The sequence below is a fragment of the Lutzomyia longipalpis genome, chromosome 1, assembly GCF_024334085.1.
Source record: "Lutzomyia longipalpis isolate SR_M1_2022 chromosome 1, ASM2433408v1".
NCBI classification, from domain to species: domain Eukaryota; kingdom Metazoa; phylum Arthropoda; class Insecta; order Diptera; family Psychodidae; genus Lutzomyia; species Lutzomyia longipalpis.
This window is the reverse complement of record NC_074707.1, coordinates 3065970-3086129: the sequence shown is the minus strand read 5'-3', so window position 1 is coordinate 3086129 and position 20160 is coordinate 3065970. Positions and strand designations below refer to the sequence as shown.

General features: G+C 35.1%; 2 protein-coding genes across 10 annotated transcripts in view; both read left to right on the top strand.

Moving 5' to 3' along the window:
• Positions 1–20160, top strand: part of LOC129786413 (calcium-transporting ATPase sarcoplasmic/endoplasmic reticulum type) — a 642650-nt gene that overhangs the window by 6468 nt on the left and 616022 nt on the right. For 3 of the 9 annotated variants that reach the window (XR_008750119.1, XM_055821432.1, XM_055821424.1), the window contains exons 1-10: positions 2427–2612; positions 6626–6780; positions 11293–11310; positions 11439–11521; positions 13564–14371; positions 15843–16915; positions 17452–17742; positions 17811–17926; positions 18006–18242; positions 18344–18461. Coding sequence is in view for 8 of the 9 variants with exons in the window: in XM_055821432.1 (XP_055677407.1) it covers positions 6663–6780; positions 11293–11310; positions 11439–11521; positions 13564–14371; positions 15843–16915; positions 17452–17742; positions 17811–17926; positions 18006–18242; positions 18344–18461 (2862 nt within the window). In the remaining variant the exon portion in view is untranslated. Of the gene's footprint in view, positions 1–2407; positions 2613–5339; positions 5560–6625; positions 6781–11292; positions 11311–11438; positions 11522–13563; positions 14372–15842; positions 16916–17451; positions 17743–17810; positions 17927–18005; positions 18243–18343; positions 18462–20160 lie in introns of those variants that run through there. The other 6 variants (XM_055821430.1, XM_055821425.1, XM_055821429.1 and 3 more) reach the window with 5 other exon arrangements.
• The window catches only part of LOC129786498 (3'(2'),5'-bisphosphate nucleotidase 1), a 1077868-nt gene that overhangs the window by 467533 nt on the left and 590175 nt on the right, over positions 1–20160 (top strand). The gene's annotated exons all lie outside the window — the stretch shown is intronic.

The following is a 20160-nucleotide window of genomic DNA, read 5'->3' as shown; positions in this document are numbered from 1 at the left end:
TAAATTCTTATAGGAAATTCTCAATCCTCTGGCTATCTTCTTATAAGACTCTCTTGTGTGATGTTTAAATGCCAAAAATTGTGGGACAAAGAACTTCTTCTACCAATATGTTTGAATTATATAAAAGATTTCCGACTTTGCTAGGAATTTCTTTTTAAAAATTATAACCTCGCACTTGAAGAAGACATTGCCAAAGGAGGAGGACATCGCTCCCACGTATTTCAAACCGAGTCAGAATAAGAAATGAATTGTTGTAATTTTCCCAAACTCCCCTCATATTTAGATAAATCAAATTGGCGCACATTTGCCCGGGGACAGGATTAACCATAATTAAATACTAATATAGCATTTTATTGAATTTAATAAATATTCCACTATAGTATCAAGCTGTTTATTGCCTTGGCTTTTATCCAAGTCTTTTTGAGAATATTTCAACATGTATGTATCTAAACTATGGCAAAATGGACGATTTATTGGGATTGTTCTTCAAAATTTATTTTCATTCTCCTAAGGGCCAAGGTTCAAACCTTCAAAATTTAACTTTATCTCTGTCTCTCTGAGTGGATTTAATATAAATTTGTCCCTGCTGTATTTCCATGATCACTGTGAGAATTTCCTTCATGATTATTTTCATCGTGATCTCTATTTAATTTTCGCAAAATAGAAGATGCGTGAAAATTACGTTGTGAGCAAAAATATCACTGTTGGACCTCAATGCAGAGATTTCCACCTGGTTTTTGTATAGTTTTCCACTGCGTACAGGGTACTGTTTTCACGGATTAGTATATATTACGCACAAGTTTTCTTATTTTTTTCCTCTATCGTCATTCTCGGGGAAGAAAAAGAAGTTTCTTGACAAAGGTTTTCTTTCCTTGTATTATAATTTAGAATTCTTCTCATCAATCAAAATGTCACGCTATTTCACTCCACATAAACTACGGGGTTCTTCTATTATATTTTTTTTTCACTCCTCAATGTCCCTATTTATGTTTTGTGTATATGCTTAATCTGTGCACATAAATATTTCCCTTAATACTTGAGGTGACTTAAAAATAAACAAGAGAGAAAGTGTAATATATTTTAAGAAAGTGGAGCTTAATGAATGAAAGCTTTTTTTTTTAAATTGTGTTTCAGTGCCTAATTTATTTAGGGCTTTTATTTTAACGAATTATATTATTTAAAATTAGGAAGATGCTTTTAAATTTTTCGTTAAGTATTTGAAGCATACTTATAATGAAAGAAATATGATGAATAATAAAAGTCCAAAATAATTTATTAAAGAGATACATTTGAGTCAAAATGAGATCTTTTGTTTAGAATATTGAATGAAAGAAAAAAAAAACAAGAAAATAGGAATAGAAAATGCAAAAGAGACATAATTAAAATTATATGCAGAACAATATTTTCCCGGTGCTCTTTGAGGATGATTTCTAAAAATAATTTCCAACAATCTTTTTCAATATAAAAGCACATCGCTTCATAAAGTGCCAAATCCCATCTTATTAATATTTACATACACGATATATTTCACGTGGTGTAACTCACCATTAGAAACTATTATTAGATTTTTAGGTCCTCCATTCTCACTCCCCATATTGTAACCGAAATTATAATGCACTTTCAGCGCAAATCGCAATACATCTCTTCCCCGATTATGTAATATGTGGCCATTCCCAAAAATAATCGACCCTTGCATACCTTACGCCAAAATTTCATCTCGTGGATACACGTAAAGCATCTTCTTTACCCCCTTTTTTATTCTTTTTCTTTTAGCGGCTACATCGCGCCATGTAGCCGCGAATGTATCGGAGCAGACAATATGTAGGAATTTTTCGTTACACCCACTAGTAGCATGTTAATTATTTCCGCGTCACTGATTAATGAACTTGGCGTCTCCACTGTAACCATGCGCCTCCATCGAGACACATTGCCAAAATAAATAATACGTTTTGGGACAGTGGCAGATCAATCGCAAATAATTCAATCATTCAAATTAAATACACAAAATAATCCCAAATTAATTGTGCATTTTTCTCTCATCACCCACAAGACGTCATGGTGATGATCTTTCAACTTCCTCCACTCCACCACCAGTGGTGGCTTCTCTTTATGTTTGTGAAGTGGCTCTTCTCCTCCTCTCTTTCCGCATGTATTTGATCTGATGATCTATACCGATCATCTGCATGTATTGAGAGATTGATTTATGTTAATATTCAGGGGAAGGAGAAGCAAAATGAAAGAAAAAAATTGCCGTGAATACTCATCAACGGAGGAATCGTTGATATTTCGCTATCGAATCGTTTTCTGCTCAACTTGTAAGAAATTTTCTATTAAAATTGTAAAATGTCTGCGCAAAATTCTGTGATCGCCAATGATCGTATTCTGTGTACGTTGCTAAAAGTGTTTTTCCCGGGTAATCATAAGGCCATCTGGGACCAATGCCAACAGCAGGCAACAGTGGGATAGAGGACTAGTGTGCAAGACTCCTGGTGGTCAGTCGACGTCGATCTTTTAAGTAGCGCGATCAAAAAACGCCTAGGTTATCTTCGGCTGGGCCCAAGGCCTCTTATATAATTCATTTTTGGTGCAATAAAGCGCCTTTAGTAATTTTAGTAAGTTTTTTGAAATTCTCATCTTTTTTTTCTTCACCAACAAATTCAAAAAATCCTCACCCACTGGATGTACCAGAGGATTTTTAATAATTAATGTGATTTATTGCGCAACCAATATGATCCTCCGAGAAATGTGGCCATTGATAAAAGTGAATGTTGAATGATTGATTAGTGTGATGAAAAAAAAAAGTTTGCCAATTGAGAGTGATTTTTCCGCCATAAGTCACGACAGGGAAAAATAAGGATGAGGAGAATTTTCATGGAGAAAACTCTGTGAAAGAGGGAATAAGTATTTGAGGAGAAAAAATTGTTCAATGATCCACCACATCATTCCACATTCCAATGGATCAATGAGATCAGAGAGCATATAGCCCATCATCAAAGAGGATAAGTAATAAGTTAATGTGATGAAGTGCTTCCTCTCAAGAACAAAAGAATAATTTTCAAATTTTATTGGGAAATTGGTTTTTTTCTCGCATTTTTTTAGTGGCATTTGTGTAATCCTTGTGACTTCCTCTCAAGGATTCTTCAATAGTGAATAATTGTGCAGAAATAAATTCACATGAGTTTTAAATACCCTCACCACTCAAACTATATACTCGGATTTTCTTTCTCCTTGCAAAAAACTTACGTAACATTGCTCGCAAATTAATATTTAAAAAAGAAATCCTAAAATATAACACACTGTCGATTGTATTCTCTTCCTCACCACTTTTACTAAAGGAACTTATATAAATATTCCACATGGATGCTCAATAGATCGTCATCCAAGTGAGACGCGGGAAAATGTGCTCTAAACGACAAGACAAGCTTTTAGTCTTTTTAATTACTTATTATTTCTTCAAGAAAAATTTCCCCCATTTTTAATGTGGGCTTTTTTCTTGCTTTTTTATTACATCCAATATGCATGTAAATATATATATATACATACCTATACATATAATGACACAGTCTAGGAGAGAAATTGGTCTCTGTGGAGCGATGTGAGAAAAAAATCTCTTAGCTGATCTTTCTACTCGGTCATTCTAAGTTTAGAACTCAGCAGGTAGTCACGTGGGTCAAACATAAACGCCAATCAGAATTAACCACGACCACCAAAGCTACCGTATTAAATTTATGTTTGCCTCATGCAGAGGGTACAATCGCACAAATTTCCCTATAAATTACAAAAGAACCACCTATTTGCAAGAGAGAAAAAAAGCTTTCTCTCTCTTGTATATTTTTTCATGACTTCCCTCCACTCTACACCTGAAGAATGTTGTTGGTGCCATTGTCGTTGATAATGCGCGCGTTCTCTTAAAATATAAATTTTCCAACTAATTCACCCTGCTGCGAAATTTATTGCTATTTTATTAAACTAATATTGGAAAATTTTCTTAACTCACCCCCGCAAGGCTCTCTCTCTCTGTATATTATGAAGAAGATTCCTTTCCGCAATTCAAAATTTCCCATATATTTATTTTCATTTCATCTGATTTTAGCATTAATCTTTCATTCTAATGAATTCTGAATTAGAATTTAATTTATTCATGCTTCAAGTGTCTTAATTGTATTGAGCTATATATTATATTATGTATATTTATGTATGTACATATTTTGAGTTTGAAAATGCAGCAGTGATGATAAGTAACATCTTGTCTCGCTTAATAAGCATCAAGGACGAATTGCAGCTCAAATTAGTGACAAAATAAATCTGTCATTGTTCTAAAAGTCACTATAAGGAAGCATTCTTAAATATAGCACTAAAGAACTTCACGAATGTGCATATTGCATTCTATAAGTCTCATTTATAAAATTCTTAGCTTTTCTAAATTAATTAAAATTGGAACAAATCACTTTTACATCCCTCAAATAGGAAAAATGATTGATTAGCAAATTTAATTTGTTCTCTGATACTTTGCCAAATCTATTTATTTTAGAGACATTTCAGATGAAAAAGTTATTGAATTTTGACATGTGAACAATTCTTGTTTCTCCTAAACGGCTTGGTCGATTTATGGATCAGATTTAGTAAAGAATCAGAGAGTTTTAAGGGAATTTTAATGAAACACTCACCTTTTCCTAACAGCACCCTCCATTTCTTTTGAAATCTTCGTCAAAAGTTTCGTGTTTGCCTCTGAGTTTCATCTTCGGCTTAGGTCTCTTTCGTACCGTCTTTGCTTTTCTTCACTATTTTTTTTTTTTAGATTTTAGCGATTTTCTTATGTCTTTTTTAATCGAAATTTATTAGGAAAACCCGGTAAAGAAGTCCTAAACATCAAAACCACAGTTTTCAGTCTTTCGACGCACAATAGCGTCATTTTTTGCTGGATTTTCTTTCGGCGCCATTTTTTGTTTCCGCGTTTAAAAAACTCTTCAATTTTGTGGAAGAAAATTTGCTGAAGTTGCGGGAAATCATTTTAGTGGAAAAATCAAATATTAGCTGGAATGCTAAAGAAAAATTAGAATTATAGCAGAGCAAAAAGAAAGTTTTGGTAGCCATTTTCCTGACGCTTCTGACGCCGCTGCCATTTGCATTGTTTTAAAAAAAACACAAAAATTATCTAAAAATCAATTAAGGCAATCAATAAATAATTTTAAAGCGATAAAGTGAATTTATTATATTTTTCTCACTCAATTTTAATAAAAAGCAATTTAATTCGCACAGAAGATTTTTCAAACGGATAAGATTTTTCAAATATCTCGCGGCGGAATGCTGCATCAATTCAAGCGGCCGCCGCTTGTGTTCGGTACAGCTCACAAAAAAACTGACAGTTGATTTTTTCGCGTAAAAGTTGTGTAAAAATTGTGTGGCTTTCTAACTTAAAAAATATTAATTAATTAATTAATTAGGTAAGTGTGTCTTCAGTAGTAAATCCCGTGCCGATTAGAAAATAAGCGGCAGTGCCTGCGCGAAGGATTAGCAAGAAAAAAACGAAGAAGTCATACGATAGGACCACGTAAGAAGGTAATTTGAGATTTTCCGTGTGTGATCACCAAAATCCACAAATGCGAGTCAACAGCCCAGACGAATTACTTGCTGATAATTCCACTCGTGGCCTCCGAGGCTTCCGTGAGGTGGTGGTTAAGTCTGTCAACAAATATCATCCGTGATTCTCATGAGATTTACATGATTCCCAATTGCATTGGCCTCAGCACGGATTCCGGGATGTTTCGGGACTCTGGGGGGCGGTGGGTCTCAAGGTCTTGAGGGGAGGTGGATGATGCCCTGACGGAGGAGGTGTAATCTGTGATTCATCGTCAGTCCAACTGGCTGACTAAACGCAATCTCATGCTCATAACCTCTTTCCCTATGCCCAGCCACCACGCTGCCCGGAGATTCCCCCAGTTAAAGCCCAATCGGGGTGGTGTAGCGTGCCTCGTGCCCGGAAGGGTATCCCTGGAGGCCAATCTCGAAATTACTATGCTACAGCTGAGCCGGAACAATGTTGCAATGGAATTGATGGTCTCGTGTGATTTTTATGCGAAATCACAAAGCAAGTATCGTGACGAAATCACTCCATTCGATGACGTGTAAGCCATTGACCGTTTTTTTCTCTTCTTCACGTCGTACGAGCCACCCTCCCCAGCTGTTGCTCCTAAATAATTAATCCCTCCTGTAATTTGTGGGGACACACCCTCCTTGCCACACGAGCCCTTCGGGGGATTTTACTCTAGACCGAAAAGTTCTATTTCTCCTGCCACATGTGAAGAAAAAAATATTTCTTTCCAATTGAAAAATGATTTCTCTCCTCCAGTAGTATTCTCTCACTCACTCGCGCCATGCAATGCTAAGGTGAGCAAGTTTTCCTCGCGGTTGTGTTGTCTCGCTGGTGGTGGAGATTATGAGAGCACACAAAAAGCTGGCTCAAGATCTCGCGGAACGGGCAGGCAGAGTGTGTGAGTCTGTGGCAGTAGAGTGTGTCTGGAGAAGTCAGTGGGACCATTTTCGCGCGGAGAGGATCAGAAATAAGTCCATGCTGCCCACAGGAAGATCCAATTAATCGGTGCGTGTGTTTTCCATCCAATTTCAGAACTGCCGATTAATAAGCTAGTGCGTCAGCAGGCAGAATGGAGGACGGCCATGCGAAAACCGTCGATGAGGTTCTAAATTACTTCAACACAGACCCCGAACGAGGTCTCACTCTTGATCAAGTGAAGCAAAATCAGAGCAAATATGGACCCAATGGTGAGTTAGAAAAAAACATTTAGTTTTTCCCTCTTCCCAAAAACTTCCCATTTACATGAACCAAGAATTTGCAATGTCCTCACATAAATCGGCGCTATAAAGGAAGGTCACTTCTCATAGGGTTTAGTAGACCTCTAGAAGTGAATATTTAATAGTTAATAGAATAAAAAATGTAAAGATCATCTAGTGGGGGATTGTGTTACGTTACGGATTGTTGGATTGAGCGGAAAAAATGAATTTTATTAACTGAAACGACTTTTAATTTTACTTTTTTTCTCCTTTTAGTTTAAGACCAATTTAAAGACAATTTTTTCGTTTATTAAATAAGAAATAAAAATTCTTTGAGTTGTGTAAGAATATTTAACAATGAAATTCACTCAAAATTTATTTATTTTAAAAATTTGGTTCATGTAAATAAAATTGCGTCTGCTACACACGATATATTATCATTCAACAATTATGCACAATATATTTTTTATTGAGAGAGTCTGAATTAATTTTAAAAATAACCCTAACTGTATGATGCAGATTTGAAGATAAAATTTTGATTTGTTTGTTTTGCAAAATACGACTTTTTATGGATTAAAAAAATATATCCTTTTGTAAAATAAAAATGAATATGAAGTTAATGATGCAACAGTGATATCCTTTTATGAAAAGCCTCAAATGAGGTAAATATATGACATTATGGACTTTAAACTACATACACCCTCCACCAAACATTGAATCAACCTCAGAGAGAGATACCTAATAAAGATAAACTAGGAAATCCCTAGTAGGAATTATTCCTTTTTCTCACCTCTCTGGAGACTGGAGGATTCAAATGAGTAAGAGCATATTTTTGTGGAGCACTCGTGAGTTTCGCAGCGGACGGGGGAGGGGGGGGTTGCCTGAGATTCATGGAATCTTTGATTGGATCCTGCGGATCTACATTGTGCAGGGAAAGTGGATGGCACCCATTTAGCCTTTATTTTGCTTATTTTCAATTTTTCTATTCTTTTCTGGGGTTTTTTTTGGTTAATGGGGTTTGATTTTGGGGTTTTGGGAGTTTTCGAGATTTATGCTTCTTTCCTTTTTGAATTCTGAGTTGTCGGCGTGAGTACCTCTTCCTCTATACATCAGCCTTCCTTAAAACGTTTTTAAATGAGTCTTGTATTTATTTATTTACTATATTTTTATTTTTATTGTAATTCACTTTAGTTATTGTGAAATTCAGGCAGTGGTAGGATGTTAAATCGGAAATATAAATACCAAGAATTTGTTAAAACTTGAGTGTGTAAATAAAATTTATTATTATTATTTCAAAGCTGTGTAAAAGTTATAATTTCAAAGCAGCTGATATTTAAATTGATTTAAAACTCAATTCCTAATTATTCTAATCTTTGTTTCAAGTTGTTTAAACACCAAAATGAAAATCCCAAGAAAATCTCTTTTGTGGCAGACAAAAAAAATGTAACATTTGCAATTGAGAAAAAAAATCTTTGTCACCTGTGCCATGTCAATTCTCCGTGAGACCACAATAAGAGAGGCGGATCTAATGTACCATAGAACAATGTAAATAGTGTGCAATGATAAGAGGAAGAGTTTTTTCGGACGAAAAGTACGGGTTTAGATAAAAGAATTTCATAGCACAGACATTGTTGCAAATATTTGATCTTACTCGTGGTGCCATCGGCGCGCGGAGGTGGTCGCGGAGCTCGCTATGAATCAGCTGAGAGGGAAGAAGAGGATCCACCTCTATATTGTGAAAATTTTGTATTTTGTACAGCTCAACTACATCCGATAGATTCAATTGCTTCCCTCAATCTGCCCAATATCCCGTGGATATGGTATGCCAAGTGAAAACTTCATTAAATTGTAAATATTTATCTTCTTCTGCTTCTCCGCCATCAAATTGTTTTTTTTTTCTTCGCGTTGTGCGTCTTCCCCCCAAGACAGGAGGTGTATAAACTTTTGTACTTCATAAAGCCACATGCAGTCTGCGGGTGAGATTTAAATTCCACTCCGTGTGAATCCATCTAAGCTTGAAAACAACGAAAAAAAACGTGCCTTTCGCATTTGGAAATAATTCACCTTATCTCCCGGAGACATTTAATGTACATCGCATCAATGCCAAGAGCAACCTGTGAGCTTGATGTTCTCTAGAAGGATGTAGACAAGAGAATTTAGAAATTTGCAAAATAGAGATTTGGGCAGTAGACAGACGTCATATAGATAATTTTTTTTTCGAGAATTGGTTGAGGGGAGAACAGAGTGCCCACATTGGGGCTCTACCAATGAAAGTTTGGTACGTTTTATGTGCGAGGGGCATCATCTTTAGTAAGCGGAACCAAATAATAAAAAATTAACTTTAATATGTGGCTTCAATTTCCTCAAACATGAGAATGATTTTTTTCGCGTGGTAACATGAAAAGTAATAAGTAGGTTCTTTCAAAAAATCGTTTTCTCAATTTTTTTTACAAACGGAGGCTTATCTGAACGAAATTATTCGTGTCTTTGAAAATATTCAGATTATTGGCTAATATTCGGATGATTCGCCAAGGAAATTCAAATATTGGGCCTTATTCAGCGACCAAGAAATCCTTGAAATTCGCTTGAAATCTTGAAATTTCAGTACAAAATTTAAAGATTTCAAGGGTTTCTTGGTCGCTGAATTAGGCCCATTATTCTAAGTCTTAAAATATTTAATTCAGGCCAAAAAGTAGTAAATTCAATTCCAAAAAAATACTAAATTCAAACCGAAAAGTCCTAAAGTTGTTTTTCGATTTTTTCCGGTTTTAACAAAACATATTTATATATGAAGTAAAATGTTCAGATCTTCGGAAATACTCGAATGATTCGCTGAAAAAAAAACAAAGTAGGGGAGAGCGGGGTTAAAAAAGTCACTTAAGGGTTTAGAAAAGGCTCAAAATATCATATTTCCCAAACAGATAAAGCGAAATGTATAGTTCATTTCTTTAGGAAATTTACTGCCCTACAACTCTTTCTCAGATCATTTTGTTCTATCTAGCTAGGAAATATAATATTTTAGGCTTTTTCCAAACCCTTAAGTGACTTTATTAGCCCCGCCCTCCCCTATTCAACAGATAAACACCCCTTAATTTTTACAAATCTGTCAATTTTAGAAAGAAAATTCCTGCAGCTTTCTAAAAGAGAATTAAGAGAATTATCAAATTAAAGAGAATTTGAAAAGAATTTGAGAGATCTAAATTCAATTTTGATAGTTAAAAAAAAATGAATTATAATAATTAATTTATTACTTTTAGTCTTAATATTTCAGAAACAAATCCAACGAATAATTTACACAACTTGAGATTCACACTTTTTTTTATCGTAAAGATCAAGTTTAGTTACTTTACCCGCCTAGATAATCAATATCTATTTGCTCTTTTTTTTTTAAATAGAAAAATTGACTTTTCTCCATCGATAGTACGTGTTGTAGACGGTTTTGTGTGTAACTTGGGCTAATAGAGAGCGGGGGAAAAGGTATTTAACCACAACTATATTGACGGAACAAAAAAATATTGTGAAGCAATAAAAGATTAAAATATGATATATTTTTTTCATATACCAACAGGGAAGCATATCAATACAATTAAAATGTTGAATGTGTACACACAAGTACTTAACAATTTATGTATTGAATAATAGGAATTTAATAGTAAAGTGACGTCAATAAAATACGCAAATACTTTCACGTGTGTTTCGTATAGTTTCACATTATTTCCTCTCCCGAGATTCACCTGGGAAATTGAGGAAAACGAAAGGGAAATTAGCCATTCCCCAAAATTCTTGTGGACCCCACGATGAATGGGCTAAAATTGAATTGTGGGGGGGATTTGTAAAGTGAATTTTGTTGGGGATTTTAGAGAAAATAGTATTAGGTACCTATTACGTAAAATAGACCAATATGTACATAGCGTACTGAATATTCATTGGGTAAATGGAGAGTCAGTGTTACCTGTTGATAAGGCAATAAAGGCACATTTGCATATTAAGCATATTCTTATAATAGAAGCTCTCTCGCTACGTTGGAGGTGTTTGGAGAACTTTTTTTGCATTTGTATTGATTGAGAGGTTTTTTTTGTTGTTGTAAAGCTTCTCGTATTATTTTATTTATTATTTTTGCTTTTTTATTTGAAAGATGAGAAGGGAGGGAGGGGGAAATTGTCCTGGAAAAGAAAGAGAGAGCAGGAGATTAGCTGAATCATACTAATAATGGAAAAAAAATAAAACAAAGCTTTAAAGAAAGCTCTATGAAGCTTCAGTTAGGAGAATAAACAGACTAGAATAAAATATAATTTCTCGAATATTTTACTCGAATAAAAACATTTTAAAGCCTATTTGGAAATACGGGAAAGACTTTACATTAACAATTCCATCAGAATCTCCCCAATTTATATTCACAGACATTTTTAACGCAGACAATGATATCAAATTAAAAATTCTTGACCTTTTATGGGTTAAAAATTAAATATTTTATCATTAAATTTCTTATTTTTATCTTTTCAGAACTTCCCACGGAAGAGGGTAAGTGGTTAAGTCTTTTTTTCTTTTTCTTTTCCTAAACCATTTTCGTGAAAAATGAAAATGAGTAAAACGATGTCAGGTTGATAAAATATTAATGGTGGGATATTTTTATTTGTAATATCTTACAGGTAAAACCCTCTGGCAGTTAGTGTTAGAACAGTTCGATGACCTGCTGGTCAAAATTTTGCTTTTAGCTGCTATTATTTCATTTGTAAGTGCATCATTTTATTATTAGTACCAAATTAATTCTATAAACAGCATCAATTTAATCATAAACACGTGAAATCTTCATTCTGGTACGGAGAGAAGGGAGAGAGAGAGAGAAAGTCAAGAAGATCTCATTTTGGGAGCTGTGTTGAGTAATAATGTTGTGTAGTAAAGAAGTGTCTGGATTTTCTTCAAGAGTGATCATGTGAGGGGGAAAGTGTCGCTTTTATTTTACTTTATTTTCTATTTGTTTCCTTGAGAAAGACACACATCTCTCTTGAGAATGAGAAGCGACAGTTTTGTGAGGATAAACTGCCCACCTCGCTCCCTCTCAGTGCGATCTTTTAGACACAAAAGTGACTTTAATTTTAGCCAGAGTCTCTCTGACGTCACTAAACGTCTTCTATAATTACACACACCTTTTACATTGGCCTATCTATCCTTTTATAATGAAAACTCAAAATATCTTTCGTCTGGGTATGTGTTCTCCTCAACTATGTATACGTGAACATAAATTAGTTGAGTAGCTTCTTTGGTTTTTCCTTCTCACAGAATTTGCCTCTTTTTTTCCTCCCCCGTTCCTACCCACTGATCTCTCACAGGGATCGAACGAATGCTGTGTGTAATCGTGAAGATCAATGATAGTGAAAATGATTTCCTGTGTTTTCACTCTCTTTTTTCTCCCATTACTTCTTTAAAAAAAAATGTATAAAGAAATGCCTTTTTGAACAAATTATTAGAAAAGAAAAGCGCGCTAATATTTTATTTCCATCGTGGCGTTGAAATGTTTTAATGCGAAGAGATGGAAATGAAAAGATCCCACTCCAATGTACAAACTACGATCTTCTCTAGAATTTACAGTGATGTCCATAAAATATTGGAACATCCTTCCAGTTCTGGAGAAGAATTTGTTCTAATCGTGTTTTTCCTGTTTTTCAGTTTTTTTTTATTGGAAGATGTTTGTTTTATTTAAAATCTTTAAATTAGGGAATCCGCCCCTCTTACAATAATGATTATTACCACAATAAAAGGAAATTAAAAGAAGGGAAAAATAAATATAAAGGGCAAAATTCACTAGTAAGTCGAGCTTAAAATTTCAAGTCCGTTTTTAAATTTTAATTCGGTTTTTAAGTCGTTTTTAAATTTTAAATCAGGTTTTTAAATCGGACTTAAAAAATGACCTAAAATTTTAAGACAGACCTAAATTTTTAAGCCCGACCGAAACTGACAAAATTTTAAGACCGACCTTAAAAATTGACTAAAGATTTTAAGCTCGACTTTCTAGTGAATTTCGCAAAAAATAACAAATAAAAGAGAAATAGAAAAATGTACAAATATGTATAAGGAAAAAAATTAAATTCTATGCTTTCGGCTCTCTAAAGGACTTCTTCAGGTCCTAAAGAATCTAGAGATTTATATTTTTTCTATCAATGTTTTTTAGGAAAATATTTAGGCTATACATTTTCTTAATAAATAAATTCCATTAAAAGAAAACAACTCTAGATAGACACTGATCAAAAAAAAAAAACATTCTAAAATTTTTTTAAAAATTATATTTTTTTATTAATTTTAAATAGTTTTTGTGCCAATGTTTCCATCATTGGACAGTATGTTTGCTTTAATGTGAAAAGCCGAAAAATTCCTCATTTATGTCTTCCTCAATCATTTAACCTACGAGCATCTCTATTTTATATTTATAATAGGACCCGATACATTCGGAACATTTCAAACAAATTCCTATTTTTAAATGATTATTGTCGCCCCCCGCCTCCGGGCTCTTGTCTTGAAGAAAATGAGATTCTCTCTTCGCAGGCAATGAAGATTTCTTTTCTTTTTTTTTTCAATTTGAGAAGAAAATTTTGCGATGAGGGGTTGGGGGAAAAGGGATCAAAATAAATTATTATTGCGCACTTTGCAGCTCCACAATAATCCATCGCAAATTGATATAAATGATGCTGTGAAACAATATTATGGTATTAAAAAGAAGAAAAAAATACTAAAATACGTTTTTTGCGCGCGCTTGCATCTGTTTTATATCTTCCATAGGTACTGGCTCTTTTTGAGGAGCACGAAGACTCATTTACTGCATTCGTTGAACCTTTTGTAATTTTGCTCATTTTAATTGCCAACGCCGTTGTAGGAGTGTGGCAAGAGCGTAATGCAGAATCTGCGATAGAGGCACTAAAGGAATATGAACCTGAAATGGGTAAAGTGGTACGTGGGGACAAGTCGGGTGTCCAGAAGATTCGAGCCAAAGAAATTGTTCCCGGTGATATTGTTGAGGTGTCCGTTGGTGACAAAATTCCGGCCGATATCCGTCTCATAAAAATCTTTTCAACGACCATTAGGATTGATCAGTCCATCCTTACTGGTGAATCCGTTTCGGTGATTAAGCACACCGACCCCGTGCCAGATCCACGTGCTGTGAATCAGGATAAGAAGAATATCTTGTTCTCGGGTACAAATGTGGCTGCCGGTAAGGCGCGTGGTGTTGTCATTGGGACGGGCTTGTCCACTGCCATTGGCAAAATTCGTACTGAAATGAGTGAGACTGAGGAAATTAAGACGCCACTGCAGCAGAAATTGGATGAATTCGGTGAGCAACTGTCCAAGGTGATTTCCGTCATTTGCGTTGCCGTCTGGGCCATCAACATTGGTCACTTCAACGATCCCGCCCACGGTGGTTCATGGATTAAGGGTGCCATCTACTACTTCAAGATTGCCGTAGCACTCGCCGTCGCTGCCATCCCTGAGGGTCTCCCTGCTGTCATTACCACCTGCTTGGCTCTCGGTACACGCCGTATGGCCAAGAAGAATGCCATCGTGCGCTCCCTGCCATCCGTCGAGACTCTTGGTAAGTTTATTTTCTTTTAAACTTATCTTCCTTTAGGATAAGTTTTTAGCATTTTTTTTTCATTTGATACTGAAGCAAAATTTTCTAATCTAAACAAGGGGAATTTATCTGGACGAAATTATTCGGATCTTCGGAAATATTCGGTTTATTCGCTAATATTCGGATGATTTGCCAAAGAAATCAAAATATTGTTTTTTTTAGCCTCAAAATGGCTTAAATAAAGAAGCAAAGGCTTAACAAATATTTAAATAAAGCCTCAAAAAACTAAATTCAAACCGAATAGGAATTTCACCCCTAATCATGCTAAATTCAAGCCTAAAAGAGATTCAATTTAAGCATAAAAATATGTTTCAGTTCTAAAACGGCAGAGATTGAGGAACAAAAGCTTTAAAAATATTTAATTTATACCTAGAAAGAACAAAAAGTAGTAAATACTAGTGTAGTAATACTACTGTAGTAGTACACCAATCAAAAAATAGTAAATTCATACCAAAAAAGTAATGAACTCGACCCAAAATTTGCTTGATTCAACCCTAAAAAGGCCATGTTCAATCTCAAAAAGGTATAAGATCTTAATTATAGCCTAAAAAAAGACTAAAATTGAAGCTTAAAAAGTAGTTAATTCAAGCCGAAGAGTTCTAAATTTAAGCTAAAAAGCATTCAATTTAACCAAAAAAGAATAAATTCAAACCGATAAATATTTGATTTTCAGTCCCAAAACAGATTAAGGATCAAAACTTTATAAATAAAATCATTAAAGTCTAAAAAGAATACTAAATTCAATCGAAAAGTAGTAATTTATTGCTTCAAAGTAGTAAAATTCAACTCAAAAGAGACAAAATTCAAATAAAAAATTCCTAAATAGGTTTTTCGATTTTTTCCTGTTTTGAGTTTTTCGGATTTTAGCAAAAGATGTTCATGTGAAGTCAAATACTCAGATCTTCGGAAATATTCGGATGATTCGCCTGAAAAGACAAAATATTCCGCAGATAATCACCCCTTGAATCTAAACTAATCAATAACTTGTACTATTTCTTGTAAATGTGAGCAAAAATATGTTGGCAGGACTTTTCAGAGGTTTATTGACAGTTTGAACAATCTTATTAGAAATTCCTGCGATGTCCTGCCAATGTATTCTTAAACACATTTTTTTTTTTTAAATTTTAAATGATATTCTAAAAAAAATTCACAAAATGTTATTTACTAAATAAAATTTAATCTAATAATTAAAGAAGATTAAATATAAAATAAAACACTTGAAACATTCCAAGGAAATTTATAAACAAACAATAAATTTCTAGTGTAGAATGTAAAAGAAAAAGATCGTTGTACCAGGAACTAAAATGATGTACAAGTTGTGAGATGTTTGATAACCCAATAACCTCTGGGGAAGATACATTTTGCATTGTTTGTCAATGTAAACTGCACACAAAAAAGGGGGATTTTCAAAGTTGGAATTTAACTTTTGCAGGTTGCACATCTGTTATCTGCTCTGATAAGACCGGAACCTTGACAACTAACCAAATGTCCGTATCACGTATGTTTATCTTTGAGAAGATTGAGGGTGGTGACAGCAGCTTCCTTGAGTTTGAACTTACTGGATCGACGTACGAGCCAATTGGTGATCTGTATCTCAAGGGATCCCGGGTTAAGGCATCCGATTATGAAACATTGCAGGAAATTGGTACAATTTGCGTGATGTGCAATGACTCCGCCATTGATTTCAACGAATTCAAGCAGGCTTTCGAGAAGGTGGGTGAAGCCACCGAGACAGCCCTCATTGTTCTGGCTGAGAAGATGAATCCATTCAATGTGCCAAAGACGGGCTTGGATCGTCGTTCAACAGCCATTGTTGTGCGCCAGGAGATTGAGACAAAGTGGAAGAAGGAATTCACATTGGAGTTCTCGCGCGATCGTAAATCCATGTCATCGTACTGCACACCCCTCAAGCAGTCTCGCCTTGGTACTGGACCCAAATTGTTCGTCAAGGGTGCCCCTGAGGGTGTCCTCGATAGGTGCACACATGCCCGTGTTGGAACAAGCAAGGTCCCATTGAATGCAACACTGAAGAATAGGATTCTCGAGCTTACAAGGCAATACGGTACTGGACGTGATACCCTGCGTTGCTTAGCCCTTGCCACCGCTGACAACCCAATGCGCCCCGATGAGATGGATCTCGGTGACAGCACCAAGTTCTACACGTATGAAGTTAATCTTACCTTTGTCGGTGTTGTTGGTATGCTTGATCCCCCACGTAAGGAAGTCTTTGACTCAATTGTTCGCTGCCGTGCTGCTGGTATTCGTGTCATTGTCATCACTGGTGACAATAAGGCCACCGCTGAGGCCATCTGCCGTCGTATTGGTGTCTTCGGTGAGGATGAAGATACCACCGGAAAGTCCTATTCTGGTCGTGAATTTGACGATTTGTCCACGAGTGAGCAGAAGATGGCTTGCGCACGTGCTCGTCTCTTCTCCCGCGTAGAACCAGCACACAAGTCCAAGATTGTTGAGTTCCTCCAGAGCATGAATGAAATCTCTGCTATGGTGAGACATTTTTAATTTATTCTTTTCATTGTAATTTTTGGGGTTTTTCTTGAACTTAGATTTCAATTGTTGGTCACATTTAAAGGCTTATTATTGAAGAGTAAGAAAATGTCTTTCCGTCATATTGAGATTTTTCTCAAAACACAAAGGTTGGTTTTTCTCAGGATCTACTTGATGGATTTTGATGGGGTAAAAAGCAAATGAAAGAGGAAGTATCAACGAACAATGTACCGGAATGAATTTTTGAATTTCCATTCAGAAGCTATGAAAAGTGGACAAGAATATTTTTCTACTTTTCTCAGCTTCAAAGTCGAAATTCTAAAATCTGTTCTGGTACATTGTTCATTGGTATTTCTTCTTCCATTTGCTTTTTACCCCATCAAAATCCATCCAGTAGATCCTGAGAAAAACCTACCTTTGTGTTTTGAGGAAAATTTCAAGATGGCGGAAAGGGATTTTCTTACTCTTCACTCTTATTTTACCAGCTCTCAAAAGAGATCCCCCTTAAAAGAGTTTTTTCTTTGAATTTCCCGTAGACTGGTGATGGTGTCAATGATGCTCCTGCCCTGAAGAAGGCTGAAATTGGTATTGCTATGGGTTCCGGAACTGCTGTAGCCAAGTCTGCATCTGAAATGGTGCTCGCTGATGATAATTTCTCATCAATTGTGGCTGCCGTTGAAGAGGGTCGTGCCATTTACAACAACATGAAGCAATTTATTCGCTACTTGATCTCCTCAAATATTGGTGAAGTCGTCTCAATCTTCCTTACTGCTGCTCTTGGTCTTCCAGAGGCTCTTATTCCCGTACAGCTGCTGTGGGTGAACTTGGTAAGTTTTGAACTGAAAGAAATTTCTTTTGGCGCAGTGAATGATTTTTATTTTTTGTGGGGGAATAGGTCACAGATGGTCTTCCAGCCACAGCTCTGGGCTTCAACCCACCGGATTTGGATATCATGGAAAAACCACCGAGGAAAGCTGATGAAGGTCTCATCTCTGGCTGGCTCTTCTTCCGGTAAGTTTAATATAGAAAATTCTTCTTCTTATCATTCTATGTGTGTTCTAACTTTTATTCTCGTTGGGATTTGTTACAGATACATGGCTATTGGTGGATATGTGGGTGCTGCAACTGTCGGAGCTGCTTCCTGGTGGTTCCTGTTCAGTCCAAATGGCCCACAGATGACCTACTGGCAACTCACACATCACTTGGCCTGCCTGGGTGGTGGTGATGAATTCAAGGGAATGGATTGTAAGATCTTCAATGATCCCCACCCCATGACCATGGCTCTATCTGTATTGGTCACCATTGAGATGCTTAACGCCATGAACAGGTGAGTGGAAAAAAAAAGAATCTTATCTAGCCCTAATTGGCAGCAAGGAAGCATATATTCCCAAAAACATACTCACACCGTGTCAAATCACAATGTTACAGCTTATCGGAAAATCAATCTCTTATCGCAATGCCACCATGGTCCAACATGTGGCTTGTTGGCTCAATGGCTCTCTCCTTCACGCTCCACTTCGTGATCCTCTACGTTGATGTCCTGTCAGTGAGTATCTTGTACAAAATTATTTTATTTTTTCAAAGTCTTTTTCTTATCTCTCCGTTTTTGCTGACTAATGGTACAAACAAAAAAAAATTATCATCAGACAAAAATGGTACGATTGAGCGTATCTATTGGAGTTTATAGGCAGCGTAGTTTTTTTTTGTGTTATATTATGTATTTCAACAAAGAATGTGATTCATTGATTTATGATTTATGTATACATTTTGTGGCACACGATGGGTTTACTGGTGGTGATAAGTTCCTTAAATCTCGTGCGTAATTTATCGCAAATTCTTTCGCAATATATACTCGTTTTGTTGAGATGATTTTTTTAAGGGGAGAGAACGCGATTAAGATCATTCAAAACGCTACAATTTTCAGATTAGAAACTTCCTATTCAGTGTATTGATTGAATTTTAATCAAAAAGTTTAAGAGATTTTAATTTTTGTTCATGATTCTGTAAAAAAAATCTTTTCTTTTTCTATTTTGCAGCTCCTGTTATAAATCTTTTCATTTATTTTCTTACAATTCATCAGTTATAAAATTTTTGGTATTCTAAGAAAAGTCTTTTAGGTTTTGACATTTTATTTGTTTCTTTAATCGTGTTTTTGAAGGAAAATTACTTTTCAAAGGCGCATTAAAGATCTCTCTGATTTTTTTTTTTTCTGAAACAACAAATTCTTTGTTTTTCTTTTCTAGAATGACAATTCAAAAACCCCATCTGTCAAAATCTTACAATAACTTTTAAGTGTGGCTATATGGATCCGGAAGGAATCCAACAGCCGTACAATTTAAAGTGCAGAAGAAGAAGAACTTTTAAGTTGTTAGAAAAGAAAAGATTTTTATAAGAATCGACCCCTTCATCTAAAAAAAAAAGAACTAATAGTTTCTAAATGAAACGGAAATAATTAAGAAGAAGAATATATCTTCGACAGAAGAGCTCTGATTGGCTGATCATTCGAGCAATGCTTTTTCATTGGCTATCATTGAATTTCAGTGGGTGGAGTGTCAGTGAAAGGTTTTATTTGAATAGAGAATAAACTTCTAACACTTCTAGTAAAAATCTTTTACTCTTACATTATAAAATTCTAACTAAAAATTCCTTTCACTTTAAATCCTCAAATTCAAAATTAAGAAGGGAGAATTAACGCAAAATTTTGCATTAAATAAGGTTGATGAAATTTTTCACGAAAGACCTTAATAATCAAGGGGTGTACGTACATCTGAATGGATTTATTTGGATCTTCGGAAATATTCAATTTATTAACCAATATTCGTATGATTCGCCAAAGCAATCAAAACAGTCAAAATATTGGTTTTTAGTCATACAATGGGTCGTCAGTTTGAGAAGCAGAAGCCTAAAAAATAATTCATTTAGGCCCAAAAAAGGTGTAAATTTAAGCCGAAAAAGTGACTCAATTCAAATCGAAAAATATTTGGCTTTCAGTCGTATAAAAAACACAGATCTGGGAGAAAAAGTCTAAAAAATATTTAATTTCAACCGAAAAGTGATTAAAATTGAACCCAAAAAGGATTAAATTCAACCCTAAAAGTGTTCAATTCAAACCGAAGAAGTATTAAACTCATTTTCCGGTTTAGAAAAATTCAATTTTTTAGTAAGAAATGTTTATGTGAATGAAAATATTCAGAGCTTTGGAAATATTCGGATTATTCGCCAAAAAAAAAAGTCGAATTCTTCAA